We start from the raw sequence: 27,725 nt of genomic DNA, 5'->3' as shown, positions 1-27,725 counted from the left end.
AATCGACTGTGCGTGGTCAATTCTTGCGACTCGCGACTTTGCGACTCGCATTGTAGACCCAGAGTATATTTTCTCTCTGGCCGAATAGAAAAGTTTTTTTCCGGTTTTGCGAGTCTCTCAATAATTAATGAGAAATTAAAATTAATAAAACTCCGCGAATAAGCATGTAATTCAGCGACAAGATGAGATAGCCCCACGAGAGGTGGCACGATAATTACCAGGACACCCTGTAGAAGTCTGCGAACGTCCGGGGGACGTTGTGTACATAAACTGCCAGTCATTCTTGAATGGACATTGACGGATCTTCCGACAGTTCCGTGCGGTGGACAGGCGAATCGTTGTGCGCGAATTTAATTTAATTAAAAAACGACAGTTTTAGTCGAAATAATGGGAGCGGTACGAATAATTAACGACGATCGTCACTTCAACGGCGAGCTGACCAACGCCGGCCAGAAGCTCGTCGTCGTAGACTTCACAGCGAGTTGGTGAGCGCGTCTAAAGGCATCTTTTTAGGTTATGCTCCCGACTACCGCCCGTTGACTCGTTGACTCCAGCACTCCAGGTTTTTTTTTTTTTTTCTTTAAGCAATTAACGAACACGTTTGGTTTTGATTACGCAGGTGCGGACCCTGTCAGAGAATCGCCCCGATATTCGAGCAACTGTCGCTCAAGTATCCCAAAGCGGTGTTCCTGAAGGTGGACGTGGACAAATGCGCGGACACCGCCTCGATGCAGGACGTCAGCGCGATGCCGACCTTCATCTTCTACCGCAGGCGCGCGCGGCTGGGCCACTGCCAGGGCGCGGATCCGGCGGGGCTTGAATCCAAGATCCAACAGTTCTACGGAAGCGGCGGCGACGCCGACGACGCGGACGACTCGGTCGCGGACTCCCTGCCCGGCCATGTACGAAACGCCGACTATAGCGCCTACTTCCAGCTCTTCGGAATGCTCTTTCTCGCCGCGGTTCTGTTTTACTGGAATAAGTACCAATGAAAAGTTTGCCCGGGCTAGTTGCCCGTTTAACGCTACGCGACCGCGTAAACGGGACGGTGAAATCCTCCCACGGAGATATTAATTTCGCTATTTCGACTTGACGCAACGCTGACGTCACCTGCGCAGTCTCTCTCTTCCTTCGCTATTATATTGTATATCCAAAAGATATTTTGTGTACTGGAAATAATACAACTTTGATACTTGCATGATTGTTGGTGATTTAACCCTTCGTAGTCACGCTTCTCTAGAATCGCGTTCTAGTCATACTGGGTCATATTGACCCAGTCTCGCGTTTGAATGGTTGCCCGTTTAATGGTATCGGTCCGATCGGGTTCAAATAATTCTGGAACGTACCTTGAACGTTCTAGAATATAAAACAACTGCGGTTTTGTGAGAACGTAAATGGCACCATGTTGAATAAAAAAAATCGTGAACGAATACATGATTTACGGTCTCTACCTAACGAGCGCGGGTCAACGTGACCCAGTGTGACTACGAAGGGTTAATAATCTTTATCTGAATATGATCCACCTAGCGTGATACGCAAATAAATATCTCACGTTAGTACTTCGATAAATGATGAAAGAATGGAAGATTGAGATGTTAATATTAATTGTAATTATGCGAGACGCGTTTAACGACTACGTCACTCAGATTTGTATTTTTCATTAAAAAATTTACACTGAATTAAAATGCGAGATTCGTGAAAAAAAAAATTTAAAAGTCTATACGTGGAAGAAAAAAAACCGAAGATTTCGCAGGTGACGTAATCATACGCGTGCATAAACACGTGGATCATGCATATTTACAACAAAATCAACGTAGACAAGCAGGATAGACACTTGGATACGTGCATCTTGTAGAGATCGTTTTCGCGACGCTTAGTCTCGCGGAGTTTGAGCTGAAGTAAAATTATTCCAAGTCGCGCTTTACTTCGTTCGAAGTTTGCTTCATCTCTTCCACTTCGTTAATGATTAACTCGAAAACTTTCGGGGTTTCTTTTTTTTTTCAGATGGACTTGTCCAGTTTCATAATGAAGCAGCAGTGCGAGTGTTTAAACGAATCGGACCATCACACTTTCCCTCAATGTTTGAACTCGGACAGTGGGTATCTCCAGAGCGATGAGGATGAGCAGCTGATAATGTCCATCGCATTCTCGCAGCCTGTTAAAGTTCACTCGCTCAAAATCAAAGCGCCTACGGAAAATGGTCCGAAAAACATCAAACTATTCATCAACCAGCCCAGAACGATCGATTTTGAAATGGCGAGCTCCAACACGAGTGTCCAAGATCTAACGTAAGCCTCAAATAATGCATCTGCGAGATATATTCGAGACGGTAAAGAGAGAAGAAAAAAATATCCTTGCAAAATTTTCGAAAACATTGAATAATGAACAATTGATCGCGATTTAAAATATTCCTCTAAAATTTCTCTTTCACATAGACGGCTAAAATAAATTTCTAACATTTAGTATCTTATTGTTAACGTAATTTTACAATAGAATGTCTCTTACTTTTTCCTCCGTGCTTTTTCTAACGAAATAAAAAATTAATACGCGCAACCTCGGTTGCAGATTTTCAGCCAAGGACCTCGAGGAGGGAAATCCGGTGCCGCTGCGCTACGTCAAGTTCCAGAATGTGCAGAATCTTCAAATTTTTGTGATAGACAATCAGAACGGCACGGAAACAACGAGAATCGATCACCTAGTCTTAATCGGCTCACCGATCTCAACCACCAACATGGGAGAATTCAAGAGAGTGTCCGGCAAAAAGGGAGAAAGCCATTGAGAGACTTTCCTGCAACAATAATATATCAGGATATCGTCAGGAATTTTGATTTGCCTACTAACATTCCCCTATATTTTTTTCTCGCAAAGAAGAAAAGAGGAAAAAAAGGAAAACCGATGTAACGAGACTTAAAACTTAATAAAAACCGATTTGAATACCGTAACAACTTCGCTTGTAATAATTTATTATCACACACGCGCGTCACGAAATTAATAATTTATCTTAAAATCTATTATTACGTTACGAGAACATTTTTGCAGCTAACGTACAAAGGAGTTTTCGGCGAGGTACAGTCGATTTTTAAACGTCTGCAATTATACTTACATTCTTGATATTACTTAACAAAGTGATTCGCGCAACAATATTGTTTGACTAATTAATTTAACACCGCTCCCACATTTTCCTCCATTTTGATTCGCATTGGAAAAAAAAACAAATTACATAATTTTTCTCGCTGATTACATACAACAGAATAATCACTGCTAGGGAGACTTCGAGTTGCTTCGAGTCACTTTGTAAAAAAATACAATAAATGAAAATTTCTCGATTATAAATTTCTGATTTAACTTGACGAGTAGATTATTTGAACACATATAATCTCTGTCTCTTTGTTACCTCTTTTTTTAAATATGCATATCTTCCAAATCGTTCATTCTTTTTTATGTGCACCTCCAGAATTGCAATATCATGGTTCATAATATGGTAGACCTTTAAAACTTAATAAACTTTATCGTTACAAACGTTCTTAAGTGTGCTTTCTATTAGGAGGCTTTGTGAATTCGCCAGATACCGCCGCATCGGCAAGCTCGCATCCACCGTTGATCCCAGGCTCTGATCGCAGCAGTCCTCGTCATGTTCTGTACTTGCGCCTTACCGCCGCATCTAAAGATATAACAGAAATATATAGAGCTATCAATATGTTATAACGTTGGCGTGTGAATATATTTTTTTTAAACGATATATAGGCTCTCTAGACTAAATCAAAGTAATATACTCATTTATTATTTTACGTTGTCTGCGCATTGATTACCGCGCGAGGCTCCGATTGCCTCATCTATTTCCTTTGATATATTTTTTTTATTTTATTATATTTTCTTGCTATATAGCCGGCATAATCTGTGAATCGATAATACCTCGTGCATTGCTTCACTAGAAGTGGCTGTTTTCCTAAATACAGGTGTCGTATCGTATCCACGATCTGTCCGCTGTGCATACAGCCTTCGACGGGATTCATTTCAGGCGTAAAAACCAATTGTTCCGGTTCCGCTCCATATTCCAGCTGCAATCACAAATTGTAACAAAATGATAATAATTAGTAAAAAAAAAAATATATATATAATATATAAATTAAAGATATGAAAACGTTTTGAATATCTTTTTAAAGTGTAATAATTCTAATAGAGAGAGTAATTTTTTCTTTTTTCTCATAAATATGTTTGCAAGCTTTGCACGTCTTACCTGTAACGGGAGGTTCTGATAGAACAAAATCGGAGAGACTATGGCGGTTATGCTGTTGCCTTGATGCAATTGTGGAATCATGATTTGATTTGGCAGTAAGCAGCATTCATCTGGAAAGAGGCCTTACTTCAAAATTTTCAGCATCGAGAAATTAAATTGCGCGTCGATTCCAAATTGATTTTAAAATATATATTTTATACGTGTCTTAATGTACGTGAATACATGTATGTGATAATACGCGTAACTTTTGTAGAAGAGACCGAGATAGAAAGTAGATTTAACATATCCAACACTTTTATCGTTTCCAGTATCCTTTATTTGTACAGCAATTTTTCCTTGAACAAAAACCTCAATCCTTTCTTTCGCTTATAATTATATTTCTTGTTAAATCATTTCTCGAGCTTTCTAATTGATTGTCTATAGTACGTGTCTTTGGTATCTTTAATTAGCTCGGCGAAGTGGAAGTTTCTTGCGAGTTCGTCTCATTGGTTTGCAATATCAGCCGCGGTTTCTCCACGATCGATTCCGTCTCTTCATCCTCATTCGACGCGATCTGAAGGAAGACCTCTGTTTTCTCACTGGTTGGACGACTCTCCACGTCGGCTATGAAATAACTTGTTTCGCGCTTCGATCTCAATTTATTTGCTTCCGAATCCTTCTTATCCTTCGCGTCTTCCTCTACGTCTTTCATGCTCTTTCTGCCCTTCACATCCTCCTTATCCTTTTCGTCCTTTATACTTTTCACGGTTTCCGCATTATCGCTCGCAGTCGCTTCGCTCGGGAAGAAGTGTGTTCTCGTTTTCAGCGATCTCGCGCTCTCGACCCTCTCCGCTTCGCGGATCAGATCGATGAAGAATAACTGTCTCGGCGACAACGGCGTCTTCGGGGATTTCACCTCGTCCTCCGAGGGCGATACCGTCACCAGCTTCAGATAATCCTGCAGGGGACTCTTCTCAGCATAATTACTGGCGATGCTTAAGCGAGTTTTCTCCGCTTCCTCGAAGCGCACCACTCCAACGGTGTCCTCGATGTTTTCGCCAGATATTTGTTTGTGTATCACCAAGGGTGGCAGATCCTTCCTGAGGTTTTCTCGATCGCTCTTCTTAGATTCCGACGCGTTCCTCTTCTTCGTCTCGAGAACGTCTGCATCTGTGGATATCTGATGGACGTTCAGGGGGCTTCTCGCGTTATCCGAACCATATTTCGAGACCACGTTGATTTCCAGACTTTGCTTAACTTGGAGACGTTTCCAAAAGATTATCAGTCCGCACATGATCACGAGCCAGATTAAAAATGCGACTACCCAAAAGAGAAAAAACCACGACGAAGTCCAGTCGCCAAACGTGTAACATATAGCCCAAATTAGAGGACAGAGAACGAACCAGTAGATCAAGAACACGCACAAGGTCGACCAAGGGAACAGGTGCTCGTATCTCTTTAGCCTGGACTGCTTGTGGCGCACGCAGTTCTTTCCCGGCAGTGTGTTTTCCTTCAGAGCAAGAGAGACTTTATGTTTGGCCGCAAGTTTGGTAGTCATCGCCGAATTTTACTTTCTTCTTTCGTGCGTACGTTGTAGTGTGTTGAGAGAGAAATGTAATAAATGGATTCTCGCGCACAAGGTGTACTATTTGCACGTCTTCAGATCTATACACTTGTAGCTGTGTTATTGCGCAATTGTGTTGCTGCAGATACGATGCAAACCATTTAATACTGCTAATAGCGTATGTCAGAATTCTTCGAATGATTCAGGATGTGGTACTTTATCAGACTTCCTGGCCACAAATCGTAGTAATCAAGTAGCGAATAAACGCGATAAGAATTAAAATTGCATTAAATCTGTTTCTGGATTTCAAGATCCTTCCAAATTAATATAATATAATTTCTTTTAAATATAAGAATTTTAAAAATAAAAGCAAAAATGTTGCAACAAATTTTTTTGTCAACTTAAATGTATTATATTAACATCATAAAAAATTACCGCAAAGTGTACCAAATATCAATCTTATCCTTTTTTCACATATAGAACAAGTTTTCATAGGATTAAGCCGCTAGAACTTCATCGTGCACGAGGCGAAAATCATATAAAACTCAGTTGCGAGTTTGAGAAATTGTAAGAAAACAATAAACGTACCAATTAAACCGTCGTCCACCTGTTGTTGCGCATCACCGTTGGGCTGCACTAGTTTTGACAACAAACAGAACAGTAGGGCCAGAACATCCAGGTTGTCCGCGCTACGAAGAAATACCGGGAGACACGATGGACGGAGTAATCCCCAGATGCGTATGATGACCAATAATTCTCGAACGGTATTCAAGGCCTTGTGATCCTTAAGAAGTTCATACTGCAAAACGAAGAAAAGCAGCAAGTTAAAGTTAATATGACACGATGGTTGATATCAATTCATAAAATTAAAAATACGCTTTCGAAATAAGATAATTTTAATTAATTTTAATGGAAAGCTGTAGTTATATTTATGTCGTACAAAGTGAAGACCAATATAAGTTTAATAATACATACGAGGATATTCAGAGTGCCACAAAAGATTTTTAAATATATTACTTGTTTACAAAAATGTACCGGAAGAAATAAATATTAAAATATAAACTTGTCTCGTGACTTTCAGAAGGAGCAGCTAGATTTGTTAGAAGTACTTACCCCACCAGTCTTCATTTGCATTCTCTGTTCGGGTAATCTCGCCAGCAAGTTCAAAGCTAAGTCAGCGACCCATTGAATAAGTTGCTGCAAAGATTGCAGTGTGCTCGGTTCTACCGTAAACTCTTTCGGATCGAGATGCAGCAATACCTAGTAAAAACATTAAATAAATCAATAATTGATTTCATTTCAGGTAATTATTAAAGTTTCAATTTATTTTGTTACAGTTAAGCACCTACCATGGTAAAATAATTGAAAGGAAAATTGTGTTACAAAAGACCTTTTAAGTCGGGATGATTAGGGGCTTTATAGCCTACTTTTTTCTTGGTACTAACTAATTAACACTCAACTTTCACTCTGTGCATCAAATATTGAAGTAATAGAAGATTAGGGAAAAATACGGTTTGGAAGTTCAGCTGATAAAAAACTAAGACGTTGGAGGTTCGATCGTAATACCTTGTCAACGTCAGTGATGACGTCAGTTATCACCGCGGCTAAGCTCTCCGCTGGGCCTTTGTCGTGGGATATCAGGTCCGATGGTCTGAGTAAAGATTTGAAGGCGGTAGCCACTGAATGTATCATCAGCAACGATGACAAATCCGCCGCCTTGTTCTGACCTGTCATGAGCATCCTGAAAATGATTAAAATCATTTGATCTTCCTGATTTACGATTTCAGATAATCTACTTTTTCATAACTTTCAAAAACAATTCTTAAGCGCCGTGTAGACACGTTCTTTTTTTATTTTTAAAGCAATTCGAGAAACTAATTTAGGAGAAAATATGTTTATTTTAGAAACATCTCTTCGCGTATGTGCGTGCGTGGTTACATACCTATACAATGACGTTTTGATGCATAAAAATTGGATATAATGATATTGCTGCGTAGATTGCAGCTGCCTGTTGAAGGAGACGTCTAGTCGCTCGCACAATGCTTCAATCGTGGACGATCTCAGGCATAAAAGTATGTCCAACCAATCTAATCCCGTCACCAAACAATACTCCAGTAATGTACAGGCGTAGCTTAGGGACATCGATGTACCTGATCACGTAAATCATTTCGATCATATTTCGCACGCCCTCAAAAATATCTTGTAACTGAGAGACACTAATAAATTAATTTTTTAAATATAAAGAAAATTTGGCATTGTGTACCTGTGGTGCCGTCCGGCAACAATTTATAGAGATACAGATTGCCGCGAGTATCGGACGCAAGAAGTACACATCCCAACCACGAGAGATCCATATGGGTGATAGATACGGAGCTCTTGAAGTATTTGTTGCTAGGTTCGTCTGGACGCCAGCTTGTATTCAAGGACGAGAATGCCACTTCCTTCAAACAGTCCAAACGATTTAAGCAATGCACCGACGAGTCTGCTAGCGCTATTATTACGTAACTCGGAGGCGGTAAAGTCGTTACTATGGACAGTTTTGTAGTCGCTATCGCCGTAACCGGTGACTGGCAGCGATACTGCGATTGATATTGCCAAACCTGCCAAAAAGCAGCCACAAATCTCTATTAAATATCGAATGTGTTATATTTATACTACTATTAAATGATATTTAAATACTACAGTCAAATACGGTATCTTGCTGTTTCGCTACTTGATATCTGTCATTTGATTCACGTATTTGCTTGTAAAGAATAAAAATGGTAGTTGACCGTGCGTGAATACTTACAACCGTCTTAAAAGGTTCTAAGGTCTTTGGCTGAAACAATTTGTGAACCGGTTGCGACTTCTCCCGCAGCTCCCACACCTCAACGAATCCGCCGCTCTCGCTGTTCGCCGCAATGACCAGAGAATCGGCATCTTCTCTGACTACAAATTTTAAGTGCGTCACGACTGTACCTGCGAAGAAAATAAAGATTTGTAGCCATAAAAAAAAAATGAACTGTTTACGATATCATAATTTCACTAATTAATCTTACATGAATTGTCCTTGGGCGCTCCGTCCTGCAGAAAGAAGCTCGGTAAAGCTTGCGAGGTGATGGTGCACTTGTCGTCGTTCTTGCGCACCAGTACTCTAAAGCATCTTATGGGCAAGCAGATGCTACCGCTACTAACCGCGACGAGAAAGTGGCCGTCTGAAATTCACCAAGCAAATTATTGCAACATTCCCATTTCTGTTATCTTCTGTATTCGCGCAAAGCGCTTTATACATAACACAAAAAGTACTTTTTCCATAACACAAATCCACCGCGGTTATCCTGTGCCTCGTGTTGCCGAGACTCTCCGTCGAGTAGCAAATCGGATTTTGAAGGTCCTTGGTGATCATAATCGCGCCAACCATGCCCGTTGTCGACACCACTAGTACGCCTTCGGCGGCCCTTCCGCCGAATTGCCTCACGGAGGGTGCGAACAACAGGTGATTAAATTTTTCGCTATAATAAATGCTGTCTTTCTTTTCTGTTACCAGCCCCGTCTGCAGAAGTACCAAAAGAAGACGTTAGAAGGAGAGATAAGAGTAACAGTTTTATATATCTGCGTGATTTAACGCTATCTAAAAAAAATTTTAACGCAAAATAATAACAATATCAATGGTCTTTGATACAGATCCCATTCTTGTGATATTACTAGTAAAAAAAACTTTATCGTCCAGTGTATGACGTCGTTTGTCCAGCGTACCTTTTTGCCATTATGGAACCATGCCGCGCCTAATATGTGCTCACCGGGGAAGTATGTGGAACCAATTAATACCCAATCGTTTAAAATATGGTCCTTAAACATCCACAGCTGTACATTTCCAGCCGTATCTGCCATTACCAACTTATCACCAGGCAGATCCCACTCTAGCGCGGTAATATTGTGTTTGTTCGAGAGTACTCTAAAGACGCACAAAAAAAAACATGTAATCTCGACTTCTTGGCTTTGTCAAAAAAAATTTGATAAAAGCATTGTTGGATGGTAAGAGACATAAATGTAATATCCTTCGAGGGGTATTGTAGAGGCTGCGGTCCACTCGACGCTACAAATGCTTCGGAGCGTTCTTCTTCTCCTTCTTTCTTCCGTGAAAGGAAAGAGAAGAGGAACGCTTCGAAGCATTCGCAGCGTCGAGTGGACCGCAGCTAGAGACGATAATTTAAAAGATCTAATCGAAATGAGCTTACTTATGAGCGTGCCACGGCATATTCAAGTCCGCTACATAAACATGGCAACCTCGCGTCTTGCCGCTGTTGTCGTCCAATTCCGTCATTGTAGTAAAAGCCACTATATTCCGACTGGATAAGGAGCACAGCGCGTGTCCGTTGTACAAACTAGGAAGACAACGTGCTGGTTAACATCCACGTTACATGTTGAAATACATGTTCCGTTCGTATCTCGGAGTGTTAAATGCCGCAAGAAGAACACACTTTGTTTACATATTAAGTAAATACGCACCATTCTTGAGTGGGGAAAAATTTGGAGGAACTCCTTCTGTTAACGGTATACAGCAGATCCATCTTTCCTCGTTTTCCTCTCCTCAATACACAAAAATACAACGGTACGCTTAATTTTTGCCAACGTAACGAGGACGTTGCTAAATGGTTTCTTCACGTAACTCCTCTCTGTCGAAATACATTATTCCTCTCGCAAATAATCACGATATTCCTTTTCCAAAAAAAACAAGATTGGAACGCCCTCCTGTTGGATATTCTGACTAAAAACGTGGCGAATCCTAGCGGACCTGCGCTTCTGTGGTTTTCGTAGTCTTCTCCGATCTATCTCTCTACAGTGAGAATCTTCTTTGCATTGCTTTGTATCGTCAAACACTGGCGGCCGTATCATCAATCGAAAATTAATCTCGTAAACAATCCGTGGAGGTTCAACAACGGGGCGATCAAAAGTGATGGACCAACTCAGAATAGTCAGAACGTGAGATCTCGGAGACCTCGCGCGGCAGCGGCAAAAGCGCGAAACTTGGAAACATCTGCTCTGTCTGTTCTTTTTCGAAGCACTTTCTGAACTGGCGCAACTTCGTGCACCAGCGTGCACCCAGTGCGGGAAGTTCTTCGAAAAAGGACAAACCTCCCTTTCTCTTTGGAGCAAAAGGGCAAGAAAGAAGACGAATATCCGATACGAGATATACATCAAATTGTCGTCCACGTTTGTGATTTCGTATACGATTGAGGCCGACTCGAAAGTAGCCTCGACATAAAGCGTAAGATAAGGCACGAGGATACACGTTTAATATCGAATCCCCGCTATGTTGGGCAACGTAGCAAAAAACAATCTCTTACCGCGCGGTAAGAGTGTACTGCTTAAAAGGTATAATTAAAAGTTAAATTAAAATCTTTGATTAAAATTTTCGTTGACGTCTCTATCGCTGAAATATATTCTAGATGCGCGACTCGCGCGTTACACGTCTCAAAGCAGTTTTCAGTCCAAAACTTGTATCACAACGTCAACGAACGACGTTTAAAGCCACGCGTGCAACGTGGAAATTTAAAGTCCATTATTAAACACGTTATAACGCAACGACTTAAGAAGATTCGTTTTTCTTGCAGATACAACGCACCACAGGTAGCGCGCAGCGTCAGAAGTAAATGGGACACGGTGTCTTCCAAGGATCAGAGCACAGCGTTGGAAAGCGAGGACGACGGTGCCGATCACCCCATAAAATATTCCACGTCGAAAGCCGCTACCATGAGAATCGACGAGTATCGCGATCCGATAGGAGATAAATATCCGTGGTATCAGGGAATGGTTATTTCGACAAGTCTAGCTGTATTCCTAGGTTATTTCTGTATCCTGAGAGAGGAAAACGATATCGATATGATACTCGGTACCGATTTGGGAGAATCGCTGAGCAAAATGCAGAAGGAATTGGAAGAGAAACAGAACGTTAAAGTTAAATCGAGGTAGGACATCTCTGTTCATCCGTAAAATTCTGTTGCGCAATAGATCGTTTTATTATGTAAAATGTTCGTGCTTTTCATAAGTATACGTTGGCAGACGCTTGATTCGGTTCACAGTAATATTTATACTAAATGTATACTGTACGGAGTGCTGGGAAAGAAATTTGTTAAAGAGGAATGTCTTGGTGTAAATAAAAGATGAGAGTAATATTAAATGTCTTTTATTGTAAATGAAAAATACGGATGTTTAACATAGATTTTTATAACGGATACAATAAATGGCCCCATACAACGTTATTCAATATCGTGCACCACTCGATGGACGGATGGCAAACAATCGTATCTGGGATGCACTTTTTCCACGTGAGCCTCCATGGCGCGACAACCATGGTCATCGACAGAACCGTCAGTCCTTCGGTGCAGCAAGGACGCAGTCTGATGTCAACGATGCCTGTGGGGAAATTATTCGCGATATTAAACTGCTCGTTATCGGGCAACGAAAAGTTGCTGCATTCCTTTCCTTTCGAGATGCTGCACGTCGCGCTACTTACCGCAAGTGCTGTAAGATCGTAGCAGCCACTTCCAAAAGGTGTAAACGGGCATAACTTGCAGATAAAACTTCAGTCTGGTCAGAAAACCACCGAATGCGATCGACGCCAATCTGAGCTGCGATCAAAACTACAGATAATTCCGCGATTATCACAAAAAGAGTCTGAAGTCTCGAAAACAAAATATATACGTTATCCTACCGTGGTAAATACGGTATAGTACACCCACGTTGTGGGCATCAGGAACAGAAGAACGGTGAACGACAGTGTCCCGACGAACAGCTCGTCCGTTTGATACCGACAGGAGTCCACTCTCTCGCGCAAGGGATTCTTCTTCTTCCCGAGGAACAGTCTAAAGAGGGCCGTAATCCCTCTCAGCTGAATATTGAAGAGCCTGATGATCGATTACGAGCTTTTAAAATTATTTCAGATGAGAAATCGACAGTTTTTTATTAAATCGTTTTTGCGACGGGACGCGAAAAGATATATCACACCTTGCTGCATAAACGTAGATGCAGTACGTGTGGAAGCTAACGAGAGCCAAAAGATCCGCAACGATGGATATTTGAAACGTGACGCCCAGTCTTCCGAACAAAAGCAGTACTTCGAACGCGAGATCCAGAAGCGGCTTCAAAAATATTAAAAATGTCCACCAGAGCTGTATGTGATACAGGAAGAACTTTCCCATAGTATTGTTCAGAGCGTGGTTGAGCTTCAGGCCAGCTGGTACACCCATCAACCAGTCAATCAGGTCCCTTAGAGCCTCCACAACTTTCTGTTAAATAGAAATTCCAATTGCTAAAGTTAATAGAAATAGATAAACGCGTGTATCGCAGATATTTATATTTAATTTTATATAATACGGACAATCAAGCCTTTTATTTATTTTTTTTTCCAAGTTATCTCAGGTTTGAAATGAAACCTATTAAATCGTGAAAATTAAGTCTATCAAACTTTTGTTGGAACATGGATCATTTTGTTCACGTACGTGGCATACGTATATCTAAACTTGCCTCCGCGTTGTTTAGCAGAAGCTGCGACGGCTGATCCTCGATATGATATCGCAACAATCGCAGTACAAAGATTCCTAGCGCCACATCTATCGCAATTGCCAGCGCGTAATTTCCCGTTTTCAGTTTAAAGTTCCCGTTCCGCACGACCGTCGCCAGCATCCACTTGACGTTCTCCAGCGAGTCGTAGACGTGCAAGCCGAGGTAGGAGTACTTCAATACCGGCAACAGTCTCTCCGTCACCTTGGACAGTAACAGGACGGGGTACAAGCAGAGGGACATATGGCGGGTCAACAAGGTCTGCCAGGTGCGAACGAATCTGGATTCGATCCTCAGCTCGTCCTTCTTGTCTTGTATCAGCCTCGCGAGTTCGCGAAAGTGATCGCCCGACGCTGTCTCGCTCGCGAACAATTCTGTCTCCCGCAACGCCTGCTGATTGTACAGAACGAGCACCGTGCGCGTCGCTGACAGATCCATCTTCTTATCGTTAAGAACGACGTTCAGCAGACGATACTCGTTGTCGCGCCCATCCTTGGACGGCTTCGTCCCGATGTGCACCCAATTGCGCTTACGTTCCGAAGGTTCCTCGATCGCGTCGTTCCCATTGGAACAATACCCGATGACGCCCAACGTAGACTTGGCGGTTAGCTCGACCGGGGCGACCCTACGCAAGCTGACGACGTAGAACTTTTTCAGGTCGCCGCGGGCATCGTGCACCACCTTGCCAAGTATATAACCGGACCGTTCGGCGCACAGGGCTTGAGGAATGAATATTAGTAAATTGTTCGTCATTTTTTTACCGTCGAAGATCACGTATCCGCGTTACCTCTTACTATTTCCATTTTACAAGCGCAATGTTTCTTTATTTATTCAGTCGCTTTGAGATACCGTTTTTCCACTCTGCTTTCTACAATTATAAGTGGAATTATTTTTCCACTCAAAATTCCTTATAACGATCAGCTGGTGACACACGCCGGCGGAAAACAAATCGACCACGTGACCGCAGCCACTCGCAGCCGACCCAGTTTTTCCCCTGGACCAAGGTTAGGTTAGGTTAGGTTACGAATTGGCCAATTGGCGGACCGAGTGGGACTCGATTGACCACGTCGTCAATTGGCTGGTCCAGCGGAAAAACTCCGTGCACCGGGGGCTGTGAGTGGCTGTGGTCACGTGGTCGATTCGTCTTCTGCCGCGTGTCATCACAGCTGATCGTTACAAGGAAGTTTGAGTGGAAAAATATTTTAAGGATAGGGCTGAATACGAGGAATACACGCACACAATCAACACTTTAATTTCTATTTTAACATAAATGAAGGAGATGTTTGAGCGTAGAATAAGGAGACAGAAACCGGTGGAGCGAATCGCCAAAGAACTCGGTAAGCTTCTAAAAGCGATTCCAAGATTAATTTCTTTGGGTGCATTCGGGGGGGGGGGGCTTCCTATAAGACGATTTTTAATAAACAACGATGACATCTTTTGTTTACTTTCAGAAGGGAACACTTCATCTCGATTTGTTATATACAACCTGTGTGTGTGTGTGTGTGTGTGTGTGTGTTAAGAATAATGGAATATTTCAACAAAATCAAATCAACCACGTGGCACGTGGCAGTAACGGAGTATACCTTTAATCCCTACGCAAACGGCGAGAGAGACGATAAGAGAAAGGGCGCGTGTTATCACCGCTATTGTCGTTTCATCCTTGTTTTGCGTCTAACAAATGACAAAGACAGAATGGCGCACAATAGCGACGATAACGCGCTCTTTATCTTATCGTCGGCCGTCGCCCTTGTCGTTTAGGTAGGAGTTAAAATATATATTCGTTATTGCCAAATGCCACGTGGTTGATTTTGTCGAAATATTTTGTTATTCCTAACGCACACAGGCCGTTGTATATAACAAATTTCAATAAGTGTTCTCTCCTGAAAATAAACCAAAGATTTCATCGTTTAGTCAAAACGCCTTTCGCCTTATTAGTGGAACACAGAGAAGAATGTTATATATATATATATATATATATATATATATATATAGCAAATTCTAGCATAGAAATAAACGGAAATGAATAGAACACTGTCGTGCATATTGTCCGTATATATGTATAAATCCTATTAAACAATATTATGTGATGAATGTTTTCATAGCTCGCCACAATGATGAGCAAACTGATAAAACGAAGAAACAGTCGCAGGAGGAAACGGTCGCGCAAGACGAACCAAAGAAAAAAAGAAAAAGACTGAACGATACCGCGTAAGAGATTTAAAAAATTTTACCCTACCATATAAATACAATTGTATCTTAAATTAAATTTCGACACAGGAAACTTTAATAGCAACTGTATTATTCATAAAGATATTTAAGACATTTTTTTATAATATATTAAAAGACTTATTAATGAAATATATTAGATCGTTAATCAATCGATATGAATAGTCACGTTTAAAGATACGGTTGAAGTAGGGATTTAATTAAACAACTTTTGTAGCGACGACGCTTCTACCGGTAAGGATATTTCAAAGAAAGATTTAAATGAGAAGCCTCTATCGAAAAGGGAGTTGAAAAAGAAGAAAGCTACCCTGGCAAAACTCGAAAAGAAGAAGAACAAAGAAATTCGTGCCATAAATATGGCATACATCTATCTAAAGAAGGTAGGTTGTGAATTGTTAGAATTGTTCATTAATATCCTTTATTTAAAGAGTCAATTCTGGACGACCTTGTGAAAATGTAATACAAGTGCGCGTTTTTTCTCCCGTTTGCGTAAACACGTAAATATTTTGGCGATCTTCTCAAATTTTGAATGCAATTGTCGTTACAGTGGAAACATTGTAAAAACGAATGGAAATTCGAGAAGCTCAGGCAGATCTGGTTGATAGACAATTTACTGAGCAGCTGTAGCATTAGTGACGAAATTTTCCCTATCGTTCTGGAATACTTTGAAAAGTGCAGAGGCTCGGCGCGCGAAACGTTGATAGAAAAGGCAATGGGACTTGTGAAAAAAGCTGAGACGGAGGAGGACGAGAAAGACAAGAGAGAGCTTACGAATACAACTCCTTATAAAAGAGCGCGACAAGTTTTACAGACTTTATCACCTAGCAAGGAAATTTGAACCTCGAAAAATTTCATGAGAAATAATCGCCAAAAGAGCAGCATCAATATGTTGGATCCGAGAGATGACGTACGAAAATTTTCGGCGGCTTGCGCGAGGAAGTTTCACACATTTCTCGTCGAACCGACATTGTAGTTCAATTGTATCACGATGACTGCGGCAATCGATTGATTCGACGCTCTTCACATACGACATTGTGCGTGACATTAGTCATTTTATCTCATAATTTCAATTCATAAATAAAAATGTTGATATTTTTAAGCTATCTATGGTATTTTATTAGTAAAAAAACCTTTTATTAAATCTGCAAGGCGAGATAAATCTAAACCTGTTTTGCGCAATATCATCTATATATATGTATATATTTATATCGGGATACATTTACTTAGTAGCTAAGAAAAATTTACTATAAACATAGAGTCGTGCGGATTTTGAAGCGTAATGTAAACATTCTCTGTACAAGGATTGACAAAAACTGCGACCATCAGAGGTAATTTACATAATAATTTTTGGCTACGCGCTACTCCGCATACTTGTTGACAAATTGTCTGAGCTTGTCGGTATCTTGAAGACCGACTATTCTCTCTAGAACCTTTCCGTCCTTCATAGCGATGAGTACGGGCACGGATCCAACCTGCATGAAAATTAATACGTGATAAAATACGCAGTTCGAAGTTAATCGTAAAATAAAGGACGCACGATCATTCAATTATAATCCTGAATTTCGAAACTTAGAAAAAATCAACATTAAATTTGTTATAAAATTAGGTGCATCGTCAACCGATGACTTGGAATCACTATTTACGTGTACTAAAATTGTTAAAAAAATACTTGCCTGATAGTCAAGGGCGAGGTCTGTGTTCTCGTCGATGTCGACTTTAGCCAACAGTACTTTCCCTTGTTTTTCGGCAACGACCGTTTCTATTCTCGGAGTCAGCATGCGACATGGGTTACACCATCTGGAACAATCGCGCAAATTCTAAATTAAAAAAAAAATGCCGATTTGATTTTCAAATCCTACCGTTATCTAAATAAACTATGGAAGAAGCAATCTTCCACGATGTTTACTGTATTTCCTTTGCTTCATTTAGTCTCCTTTATGACTTAACGCACATGGTAAAACTTGAAATATTTCGTAACTATTATATTCAAATATTTGTATGAAATATTGTATGAAAAAGGAACATTTGTGACGATAACAATTGAGAAGAAGGTAGACGGTAAGATAATACGAAAATCAGCCTGAAGACTGCGATCGAATCCAATTGTCTATGCAACGTTCTACGCGACGCTTACGTGGCAAAGAAGTCGACGATAACGGGCACTTTGGAGTTCATCACACGTTCGTGGAAATCCTTGTGATCCTGAACCTTGAAGGTGGCGGACACCACTTGCTCCTGTGCAGGCGCAGTGGTATACAACCTACTGCCCAAGAGGGTTCTGCTGGTGCGAATAGTCTGAACTCCTAGGCGCTGCATCTTTTAGCTTCTTGGCAGTCTGCTGAAATATAAAATAACCAAAACTAAGTTATACATTAAAACAGAATCTCGCCTTTCTCCCCCCCCCCCCGTCTTTTTTCGTTCTCCCGGTATTTTACAAATTACATTTACATTTACAGATTTCATCTTTTGACGAATTTCAAGGCTTAGTTTAGCAGGCCAAAATGTTTAACGAATTCCGAACGCGACGCGTGAACGTGTACAGTTTGACATTCCGACATCGCGTCGCATCACACGTCAATACAGTTATTAGTTTGATAATAAAAATAGCAATTTTTTATTAAATTTATTTAAAAGGAGTCATTAAGAAGTTTGTGCTGAAATTAGTGCTCGTCATTAAAAGTGTCGTTCGTTATTCTTTATTTATGTAAAGAAAATTTTTCCGATATTGACCGGCGGTTCTTTTTTGTTCGCCACCCCGTGTAACTCGTCAATGAAAGACGGTGCGCGTAATTGCGTCGTTGAACTTGGTTTTTTCACGTACTCGTGCGCCAATATATATTCTCACATCGATACGTTAATTTGCAGATATGCCGTCCGCGTCTTTCGTAACTTTTCCCTTTTATTGCCAGATCCCAGATCTGTATGAATTAATTATTGTAAAAATTCGCGACACTCACCGATATTCCGTCGATAACCTATCGTCCGTCACTTGGGACAGATTTTTTTTTTCCCGCGCATGCGTTACGTTGATTTGTTGGGTCTAAAAGTAAGAGCCAATCACGTTCGATTGCTACTGAGCGATTTGTGTCTGTGACAGTCGAGCGGTGCGTAACTAACCGAACTTACTGTAAAAGAAAGAAAAACAACCTGTTTATCGCTTCCCCGACATTTATGTTCGAAACGCGAGACTCTCAAAGACTGAATAGAAGTGATAAATAACTGTACTTCGATAAATCAGACAGACAATAGGATTAAAATCAATTTTAAGCTCTTAACCTTAAAATTATAGGTATAGAGACTTGTAGGTTATATTTTGAGTGTAGACTTGAATCTACTTATTAGGTAAGAAGAAACGTGCAATTAATATGATTGAACAAATTTTTTTATTTAACTCATTAACATATAATTGACTGGCCACCGGTTAATAACTGCAAAGTGCAATTTAATTTTTATCTGAAAAACATTATTTTATGCAGATTGTTCATATATATATATATATGTATATATATATATATATATATATATATATATTCTATTCTAATTATTTTTAAAGATTCCAGTTATATAGAGAGTTATTCCAGTTTTTATAGTTATTTAAAGAGAATTAAGAACAACGACGAAGTCACTTAAGATGGACTTTGAACTCTTCGAAGGTTGTTGGAAAACTGAGTGTTTTAAGACAGTTACTTGATAGGACTGCTGAAAAAGAGAGACCTAAATCTTCTTAACTTGTTTCAAGGTGAAATTAATGCATTTTGACATACCAAGATATCTGAGGAATCCACAAAGTCAAACGGATTGTACGTTCCGTCGCATCGGTGGAAACCACAGACGCGATTTATCACGTTGATCGTAACACGAGTAGTTTAATGCCGTACACCAAAGATGAACTTATTGAGAATAAGCTTCATAGGCTTCGTTGTGCCTCTAATCTTAGGTAAGAAATAATTAATTTAATTATTTATTAGTTTTTATCTTTTATATATATATATAATCATGCATTCTTTGCGTAAAGGAAATCTAATAATTATTAAATATAACACAGATATTAGCAGTTGCTATAGATATCTGAATATATTGATCTCCGATAAAGATAAACTGTAAAGTTTGCACAAACGTTCTCAACTTCAAACTGCTTTTAGGATTAGCGCAAAGTGTATTGTCTGTAATTTTTAGTTAGTATTGCAAACAGCGAAGAAGTTGCGGAGGTATTTACAATACAAACATTATCTGAGGATGCTATCGATGAAGAAGGAAGTAAGCGGGTTCATACGGATGAAACGAATGAGTCTGCGAACGTAAATGCCGATGTTCCAGTAAATGTCACAGTCTCAACCAATACTACTAAAGTTAATTGCTCGTCGGAGAAGATCTACGGTCCTGTCGAGGTCTTACAAATTTATAAAATAGTACACGACATTGAACAAGATAATATAGCTTTCTTATAACGCTGTCATTGTTATAGATTGTCAATGCGACTAGACTCATGGAGCTATTGATCTTGGAGCCTGGCCCCTCGAATCGTTCCAGAAACGACAAAGACGGTAAACAGTTACCAGGAACGTGCGTTCTAGTGTTATTCTATGCCCGATGGTGCGTATTCAGCAGCCAAGCTGCGCCGCATTTTAACGCTGTACCTCGCTCGTTTCCCCATGTCAAAGCCGTAGCCATCGATGCTATAAAACACCAAAGGTAAGTGTTACAAAATTCGGAGGTATGGAAAGAAAATTTGTCACTTTTCTTTTTTTCTTGACCTCTGGTATTCGAAATTGATTCTACACTGAGAAAAAAAATATTTTAATCCCAAAAAATATTTATTAGGCATCTCCTAATAGCATTCGTTACTTACTTTTTACACATGTTTATTTAGAGAATTAGATATTTTTATTTCAATTAAATAAAAATATTTAATTCTAAATAAATATGTGTAAAAAAATAAGTAAATAACGCTATTAGGAGCCACCTAATAAATATTTTTTTGGGATTTTTTCTCAGTGTAAGAAAATACATCGCTTTCAGCTTCAATGCTCAATACGGAATAGTTGGGGTGCCGACGCTGATGCTGGTTCACAACGGCAAGCCTGTCGCCAAATTCAACGACACGACCTATACCCTGGAGTCGTTCGCCAAGTTCGTGTCTCATCTGACGAACCTGCAGCCGAACGGCTCGCTGTACGTTACGTCGGCGGACTTTACGGGGCCGGTTTCGAGCACGCCCTCCAACGAGACGGACTATTGTCTGGTGCTGTCGTGGGTCTTCATAGTTGCCTGCGCGCTGTACTTCACATCGCGTAGCAGATGGTGGCAACAGTTCGTTGAGCTTATTCAGAATACCTGGCTCGAGAGTAACGAAGAGCACGAGCATGCTGATTGAGAAAGGCAGACTAATTGCTGAATTATTTATTCATTTTGTAAACTTGTAAATAGGACGAAGGAAAATAAATATATACATATATGAATAAGGATAAGGGAAATTCCAAGAATTCGTTTAAATTTAAGTTACTTTGATTACCGCCAAATTTACCGCTTGCTTTATTTATTACTAAAAGACTAACCGCAAGTTTAAATGATTTTACCTACTCGAAATCGGAATTAATGCTCAATGCTCATGAGTGAAAAATATCAACGTTGACCCGATTGACCGACACTGATGAGTTTCGTATATTCTAATTTTCTTCCTTTATTTTTATACACGTTTAAGCTAAAGTGTAAGTTTAATGTTAATAAAATTGTTTGGTCATTCTACATACGGATCAGTTTATATTAAAAAATTTATTAATTGATTGTTTCCATAAATATAAACCGTGCTCGACTTTCATTGCCTAATTTGCCTTATTTAAATTATATATATCTTATATACAACTTAGTTTTTAATTTTATAGTTTGCGATTAAGTATATAATCTCTTCATTTCATTGAAGAAAATTGACAGAATGACGACCATTTAAAATGAGCGTCGTCTGGCGCTATGATATTTATTGTACTTTATGCACTTTGTTTTTTTCTTTCCTTCCTTTTCTCTCCAACACGTCACACGTCTAATTACATATATCCACTTCGTTTCAAGTGCAGAAGGTCGCAGGTGCAGCTACGAAGAGGGCGCGATGAACGCGCTCTTACGGGGCCGGGGGCAGTGACGTGCGGGGCGGGTCCGACGTTGTAATGGCCGACTTCGAGATTCACTTATTAAATTCCCAACTTCACGATTGTTGTGTGCGGCATTTGTTTGCGCTGAAGTTCGTCTCCAATGGATTTGTTGTCGCGGTGACCAGGCCGCCGCCAGTGCTGTGGACCGCTGCGCGGGGAGGAGGACAGGACGGCTCGATTCGGCACGTACGGAATTTTGCCGGATATTCGACAGGCGAGATGAGAGATTTCCGCAGATACGTTCCCGCAAACGCTTCCGCGCTAGGTTAAACCGCACCTGACCGTACCGGAGAGCGCAGATCGCAGACCGCGGGCGCGCGCAGCGCGGTGCCGATCGTCCGATCCCGGGGAGAGTCCGACGGTTGAATTATGGGCTCGATCAACCTCATCTGCCCTATGTGCTGCGGCGAGACCTTCAACAATCCTCAGTCCCTCAAGTACCACTTGTTAAGCCTGACGGACAATCTCTATTGCCCCGGCTGTTCCCAGCGTTCCGACTCCGTGACAGCGCTCATTCAGCACCTGGACATGTGCGAGCACGATCTCAGGTACAAGACGAAGCCTGAGATTCTGGCGGACAAGCTCAGGAAGGGCGGAAAGGAGCCCGAGATCAAAATGGATTTGCTGATGGTGAATAGCTTTGTTCGGGCGATTTACATAGGGCTTATTATCACAAGCTTCTCGAACATTTGTTGTTATTAACATTGATTGGGATAGAACATATTCGTGATAACTTTCAAAGATGTAATTGTCACGCGAATATTTAAACGAACTTCTCGGAAATCTTGAAGTAACAAAACCTGCAAATATATGAGTTTCAATTGAATCGCACAGAAAATTTCGATTTCAGTTTAATGCGCGATACAGTTTCACAAAAGGAGCAAAAGCATATTTTGTGGCTGGAGCAAATGGTTTTGTCTACGTGCTAACTTGTATCGCTAGATAATATTGTACATTAATATGTGCACGTGGATTAATTCATTACTTTTAAATGTTTCATGATTCAAAGCTCCATGTATATAAAAAGAGTTTCAAACTGTTTGGTATTCCCATCAAAGATACAATTTTAACTGTTGATTTTAGGATGTCAAGGCGCAGCAGATTAATCGGGGCTTCCTCGCGACGATGAGCAGCAACGGAGTTATCATAATGGGCGATCCGCAGACGATACAATTGGATGAGAATGGTTTGTAGAATTGCTGTTTTTCTTATACGTAGGATTTCTGTGGGTTTGACTGTCGTTTCTAACGAAAAATATCAGGAGAGATTAAAGTCGTAGAAAAGATGGACACGGAAGGAACGCAACCAGATGAAAATTCTCTGGATTTCAAGATGTCCGACGGACTCGCCGGCGACGGTGGCGGAGCGCAGAGAAGAATGCAGTCGTCGCAAGGATTGATGGCTATCCCCATGTCGAATGCAGACCGCAAGGCGGCATCAATGGAGAAGAATGTGATCGCCGTGTTACCGGACAGTTCCGAGCTCCTGGATGGCGAGGCCGCTGCCCTGATCGATGTGGATCGTTTAAACGAGGCAGGGGAGATCGACGAGGCTGGTTTTTTGCGCGTCAAGCGAGAGCTGTGCGAGGTATATCGAAAACCGGATTATATTTGTATCTTACGTATATTTGGCGAATATTATCGCGAAATCATTTCTTTAAATTGATGGTAATTTGATTTTTTTTTTTACAACGATTACAACTTTGTTTCTTGCTTCTGTTGCTACAGCTCGAGTCTGACGCTGTATATAGTTGCACCAGTTGCGAAATGAGCTTCAACTCCGTCCTGGAGCATATCAAGCAGTTCCACGATGGCCAGGAGGTTTTGCTAGAGATGGCGGAGCAGTTGAATGATCTGGCGACGACGAGTCCGGTATCCGTGTTGTCCGAAGGCACGGAAAATGTGGCGAACGCACGGCAGCGGCAGACGATGAACACGTTGCGCACGGAGGAATGTGTGGATAGCGAGGGTAGGCTTTACACCAGAAAAGTCGTGCAAATTGAGAAATTCTGGGACCGTACTCCGATTCAGGTGACAACGTCACAATCAGCGAAGGCTCCGATGATCGAGAAGTTCTTTTCGAATGTGGAAGGTGTTAAGGTGTGATTTAAAGGCGCGCTTCTCAACGGAAGAAAAAATCTCGCGCGATACGCATTTCGTTACGTAAGAGTTCATATGTTCTCTCTAACGCATATATATAACATCGCAGGTACGAGAGAAACGCCTGGCGACCGCGTCGATGCGAATGTACAAATGCAATCAGTGCCTGCAGCAGTTCTCCAAGTTGGGAAATTTTCGCGTGCACGCTTGTCTCCGTGGCAATAATCGTTGCGAGCAATGCGATCAGAGCTTCGCGACCCCTAGAGCCCTGCAACTTCACGCGAAGGTGCACGACGGCGAAGCCGATCCCAACCGGAAGACGTTCCTCTGTACTACGTGCGGTACCGAATTCTGCTCCCACAAAAGCTTACGACTGCATTCGAGAATGCACGCGCCAGTGAGAGCCAGACATGTCGATGCACCCGAGGGCACCCCTAACGCGACTTTCACGTGCCCCGAATGCGGTAATAAATCTATTTTTTTATTTTACCCTTTGAATTAGATATTAACTTAAGAATGACGACGTATATCGTTAAATTTTATCACTGAGCCGATAATCGAATGTATGACAAAATATGGAGGAGTCATGAGAAACCCGAACACTTGTGTGTCCCTGCTATTTTAAACAGTAGGAAAAATTGAAACTATAAGGCTCTACAAGGCTACGATAATACGCTAATTACTATTACTATTATTTTAATATATGATGGTAATTTTTTAGGTAGATATGTGGGAAAGCATGAGAATGTATTTTTAATGATCTTTTAAATCGCACACAAAATTTTATTTTCAAGCAACGATATGAGAATAATTGATAACGCGCTTTTGATGTTATAAACTACGTATTAAGCTAAATAATTTTATTTCTTGTTTTCTTAACATGTCGATTAATGTTGTGCAGGTAAAACGCTATCCGAATCGTACAAAGACGCGCACATGACGCTTCACACGGGCGACTCAGTGACGTGCACCGTGTGCAACCGAAAGTTCGATTCCGCGGACAGCCTGACGATGCACGCGGCGGTGCACGTCGAACTGGCACCTCCGCAGTCGCCTATTATGCAGACTTTGATTTCGACGTCTTCCGAGGCAACGACGACATCAGCGACGACACCAGCAACGATAACGCCGGCATCGACGGTAACGTCAACAACGACGGTGACGACGGCGACAACGACAGTGACAACGATGGATCCAGGGGACAGCCAGAAACCCTATCAGTGCCAGCATTGTGGACGCAGGTTTACCAGACCGCACGAGAAAGTCAAGCATGAACGAATTCACACCGGGGAGAAGCCGCATGCCTGTGAGGTAGGCGGACAATTGTATAGTCAGGTTTTGTTAAGTGATCACGTAGACACGTGGCTGAAAGTTTTTTTAACATTCGGACTATTAACGATTAACTTCTATCACAGTGTTATATATATATATATATATATATATATATATATATATATCTTTGACAAAAGAGATAAAGGAAAAAGTAAATCAGTTTAATTGTTTATATATTGCGACAAGAGTCACGGGAAATCTCAGAAGATGCACCGTTATAAACTTGAGTAATTAAAAAAGAAATTATAAATCAGTTGTTTGATTGCTTTGGTAGTTCTAGTGCTAATACGTTGTATCTTCTTTCGTTGCGTCGCAGCTCTTGGCTAAAGCTTCGCTTCGTCAAAGTGCTGCGGTCTTATGTGGATTCTGACTTTCTCATTTGCTCCATTAATATTTTTATCTATGTTTATCAGGTTTGCGGCAAGACCTTTCGCGTGTCCTACTGCCTGACCCTTCACATGCGTACGCACACGGGCGTACGGCCCTACGGCTGTCAGCATTGTGGCAAACGCTTCAAGGCGTCCTCCGTCTACAATCATCACTTGCTGACGCACGGCGATGAGCGCGCCTACACGTGTCCGTACTGCCCGAAGACGTTCAAGACACGGGTGCAGCTGGCTGGTCACAAGAATAGCCACACGAAGCCGTTCCGTTGCACCGAGTGCTCACGGCCGTTCGCGTCGCTCTACGCTGTTCGCGCGCACATCCAGACCCACAAGAAGGACAATAATCTCAAGTTCAGCTGCTACGTGTGCGGCGCGTCGTATGGCCGGGCGTTCGCCCTCAAGGACCACCTGAAGCAGCACGGTCAGGACGTGCTGGCGCTACCGGAGCCAGCGCGGGAGGAAGAGGTACACGAAAACTTTCTCCTCGGCGAGGAGGAAGCTGAGGAAGACGAGTTCGTGGCCCCGCTACCTCCACCACCGCCGCCGCCGCCGCCGTCTCCACCACCGCGCTCCTCCGGCGTGGACGACACCAACTGAGGTCAATTGTTGCAATTCGATTCTAGTCATAGAATCGTGGCGCGTCTCGCAAGCTTGCCGTAAGTTTGTCGTAAGCCTACGGAGCGTTCGTGAAGACTGGAGTATTGTTACAAGTTCCGCGAGTTGTTGCGTGAATCGAATAGAGCGGATTTTTTTACCAAACCCAATCGCCATCGATTGGGACATACCTAGTTGTATGTAAGCGTTGTTGACTCGTTAACAAAGTTTATTGTCTGTTCGTATTTCCCGTACTGTGTTCGCCGTTTTTCCATCATGAATTTGTGAGCCTGATCGAAAGATTCACTGCCGGGAGCAACTAATCCGCGAATACAAGCGTTGCATTACCTCGATAGATTCGAACTGGACATAATTACGCAACGAAGAATTGGCCGGGTGCTTAATTGGTCTTCTTTAAGAAAAAAAAGAAACACAATTTTAATATATCGTGATGAATTTTTTTGACAGGCTAATAGACAGCGTATATTATAGAAATTGTAAATGTATTGACCAATTATTATTGAATTACACACAAGTTTTCAAGTAATACAAATATAATATATTTTGTAATATTTATAATAATAATAATTATGTAAATAAAAATTAGGGCATTATAATTGTATAAAAATTAGCATATTACGCATTGCGTACTTATGTCCGACCAGAGTTGTCGAAATTCACGAGGCAAACGAAGCTCACGAATCGCTCATTGATGGAAGTCGTTGCGATTAGTTGAATTTGAATATAGCTAAGTTTTTATATAAGTACGCGCTTTTAATTTATTTGAAATTTCTTGGTAACGAGAAATGGGCTGTCGTACGTGACGTATACACATCACAGCGCGGACAAATTTGTTCTAGTTTCAATTTCATGGTTATTTAATTCATTACGTATACAATGATAAAATTATCATTGTGTACAATCGCATTATTAGTTGTATTAATTAAAGTTACTCGAAAGAGATTAAATTCCATACGCGTGCAATTGGAATTTCGTTCGGACGAAGATTGATCTGGAGTTATTTTTAATTAAATATGATCGTTTAGTTTTTTAACGATTAATGTTTGTTATTATGACACTGTTGTTACATGCTGTTGTTGTTTGGAAAGTATTTTATGACAAATTAAATTTTTACCCAGAAAATTTGTTATATTAATTCGTCGTGAATTGTGTTATTTCCATTTTTTTTTAACATTAGATTGTCTCCATATCTAAGAAATATGAAGGACTTTTAACAGAAAACAGAAAGCCGCAACATTGCTTGCATCTTTACATATATTTTCACATAACAGGATTATTTTATTGGCTGTTATTCTGTTATCTCACTCTCGATATAAAGAGATCTAAATTTACTCTCTAAGTTGATTAAATTCTCTTTTAACCATCCAATCTTTTTCTGTCTTTTATTTTAAATTTGTGTCATCTCTTTCGACTTTTCAGATTGTACATGAATTATGAATCTCGTTTCAAAAGCAATTTTGAGAGAGCAATATGAAAGAGATTATATATAAATTGGAATAATCCTCTTTAATTTTCTTTTTTTATCTCGTTTTCGTTTTATAAACATTAAAAATTGGAAAGAGAGTATACGCGCAAGTATAAATATAAGATAAAAATCAC

The 27,725-nt window shown here is 40.8% G+C and overlaps 9 protein-coding genes across 17 annotated transcripts; 5 read left to right on the top strand and 4 right to left on the bottom strand.

Moving 5' to 3' along the window:
- Positions 1-40: 40 nt before the first annotated feature.
- On the top strand, positions 41-2,945 carry Txl (Thioredoxin-like). The gene is made up of 4 exons (XM_077406528.1): positions 41-485; positions 620-902; positions 2,005-2,288; positions 2,566-2,945. The coding sequence occupies exons 1-4, from the start codon at positions 388-390 to the stop codon at positions 2,777-2,779; spliced, it is 879 nt and encodes a 292-aa protein (XP_077262654.1). The 5' UTR covers positions 41-387; the 3' UTR covers positions 2,780-2,945.
- Positions 2,935-10,750, bottom strand: Med16 (mediator complex subunit 16). Its single transcript, XM_077406506.1, has 14 exons — positions 10,269-10,750; positions 9,998-10,144; positions 9,516-9,714; positions 9,066-9,312; positions 8,819-8,974; positions 8,569-8,738; positions 8,044-8,380; positions 7,723-7,930; positions 7,347-7,521; positions 6,894-7,040; positions 6,369-6,579; positions 4,238-4,347; positions 3,913-4,058; positions 2,935-3,661 (listed from the first exon to the last, which is right to left on the bottom strand). Exons 1-14 carry the CDS (start codon positions 10,328-10,330, stop codon positions 3,541-3,543), a joined length of 2,436 nt encoding a protein of 811 aa, XP_077262632.1. The 5' UTR covers positions 10,331-10,750; the 3' UTR covers positions 2,935-3,540.
- LOC143897695 (uncharacterized) lies at positions 4,354-6,354 on the bottom strand. Its single transcript, XM_077406522.1, has one exon. The coding sequence runs from the start codon at positions 5,772-5,774 to the stop codon at positions 4,683-4,685; it is 1,092 nt and encodes a 363-aa protein (XP_077262648.1). The 5' UTR covers positions 5,775-6,354; the 3' UTR covers positions 4,354-4,682.
- A 120-nt stretch (positions 10,751-10,870) lies between the features above and the next one.
- Positions 10,871-11,940, top strand: LOC143897705 (uncharacterized). Its single transcript, XM_077406544.1, has 2 exons — positions 10,871-11,135; positions 11,375-11,940. Exons 1-2 carry the CDS (start codon positions 11,074-11,076, stop codon positions 11,730-11,732), a joined length of 420 nt encoding a protein of 139 aa, XP_077262670.1. The 5' UTR covers positions 10,871-11,073; the 3' UTR covers positions 11,733-11,940.
- Positions 11,931-14,303, bottom strand: Pig-q (phosphatidylinositol glycan anchor biosynthesis class Q). Its single transcript, XM_077406545.1, is given in 5 exon segments — positions 11,931-12,176; positions 12,277-12,391; positions 12,475-12,685; positions 12,768-13,048; positions 13,287-14,303. Coding segments are annotated over 5 exon segments (1,587 nt in total). The 5' UTR covers positions 14,076-14,303; the 3' UTR covers positions 11,931-11,985.
- Positions 14,304-14,460: 157 nt separating this feature from the next.
- LOC143897703 (uncharacterized) lies at positions 14,461-16,651 on the top strand. The gene is made up of 4 exons (XM_077406538.1): positions 14,461-14,659; positions 15,425-15,530; positions 15,766-15,928; positions 16,096-16,651. The coding sequence occupies exons 1-4, from the start codon at positions 14,593-14,595 to the stop codon at positions 16,384-16,386; spliced, it is 627 nt and encodes a 208-aa protein (XP_077262664.1). The 5' UTR covers positions 14,461-14,592; the 3' UTR covers positions 16,387-16,651.
- Positions 16,652-16,729: 78 nt separating this feature from the next.
- LOC143897704 (thioredoxin, mitochondrial) lies at positions 16,730-18,643 on the bottom strand. Of its 4 annotated transcripts, none has more exons than XM_077406540.1 (4): positions 18,506-18,643; positions 17,683-17,886; positions 17,222-17,345; positions 16,730-17,020 (listed from the first exon to the last, which is right to left on the bottom strand). In XM_077406540.1, exons 2-4 carry the CDS (start codon positions 17,862-17,864, stop codon positions 16,907-16,909), a joined length of 420 nt encoding a protein of 139 aa, XP_077262666.1. In that variant the 5' UTR covers positions 17,865-17,886; positions 18,506-18,643; the 3' UTR covers positions 16,730-16,906. The 4 variants fall into 4 exon arrangements, with proteins under 4 accessions (XP_077262666.1, XP_077262667.1, XP_077262668.1 ...); XM_077406541.1 differs by having other exon boundaries at positions 17,683-17,883; positions 18,506-18,642; XM_077406542.1 differs by having other exon boundaries at positions 18,370-18,507.
- Bug (thioredoxin domain-containing protein bug) lies at positions 18,592-21,293 on the top strand. 5 transcript variants are annotated; one of them, XM_077406531.1, is made up of 6 exons: positions 18,606-18,890; positions 19,102-19,201; positions 19,288-19,485; positions 19,725-19,936; positions 20,014-20,240; positions 20,544-21,293. In XM_077406531.1, the coding sequence occupies exons 3-6, from the start codon at positions 19,434-19,436 to the stop codon at positions 20,920-20,922; spliced, it is 870 nt and encodes a 289-aa protein (XP_077262657.1). In that variant the 5' UTR covers positions 18,606-18,890; positions 19,102-19,201; positions 19,288-19,433; the 3' UTR covers positions 20,923-21,293. The 5 variants fall into 5 exon arrangements, with proteins under 5 accessions (XP_077262659.1, XP_077262657.1, XP_077262655.1 ...); XM_077406533.1 differs by lacking the exon at positions 19,102-19,201 and having other exon boundaries at positions 18,592-18,652; XM_077406529.1 differs by lacking the exon at positions 19,102-19,201.
- A 376-nt stretch (positions 21,294-21,669) lies between these two features.
- Positions 21,670-27,248, top strand: LOC143897689 (uncharacterized). Of its 2 annotated transcripts, none has more exons than XM_077406507.1 (7): positions 21,670-22,324; positions 22,778-22,880; positions 22,956-23,281; positions 23,422-23,793; positions 23,903-24,257; positions 24,695-25,104; positions 25,539-27,248. In XM_077406507.1, exons 1-7 carry the CDS (start codon positions 22,064-22,066, stop codon positions 26,106-26,108), a joined length of 2,397 nt encoding a protein of 798 aa, XP_077262633.1. In that variant the 5' UTR covers positions 21,670-22,063; the 3' UTR covers positions 26,109-27,248. The 2 variants fall into 2 exon arrangements, with proteins under 2 accessions (XP_077262633.1, XP_077262635.1); XM_077406509.1 differs by having other exon boundaries at positions 22,303-22,324; positions 23,027-23,281.
- The last annotated feature ends 477 nt before the right edge of the window (positions 27,249-27,725 follow it).

The sequence above is a fragment of the Temnothorax americanus genome, unplaced genomic scaffold (genome assembly GCF_048541705.1).
Source record: "Temnothorax americanus isolate GAGA-0224 unplaced genomic scaffold, ASM4854170v1 Scaffold21, whole genome shotgun sequence".
Classification (NCBI taxonomy): Eukaryota; Metazoa; Arthropoda; class Insecta; order Hymenoptera; family Formicidae; genus Temnothorax; species Temnothorax americanus.
The sequence above is the reverse complement of the archived record's forward strand: the minus strand, read 5'-3'. Positions and strand labels throughout refer to the sequence as shown.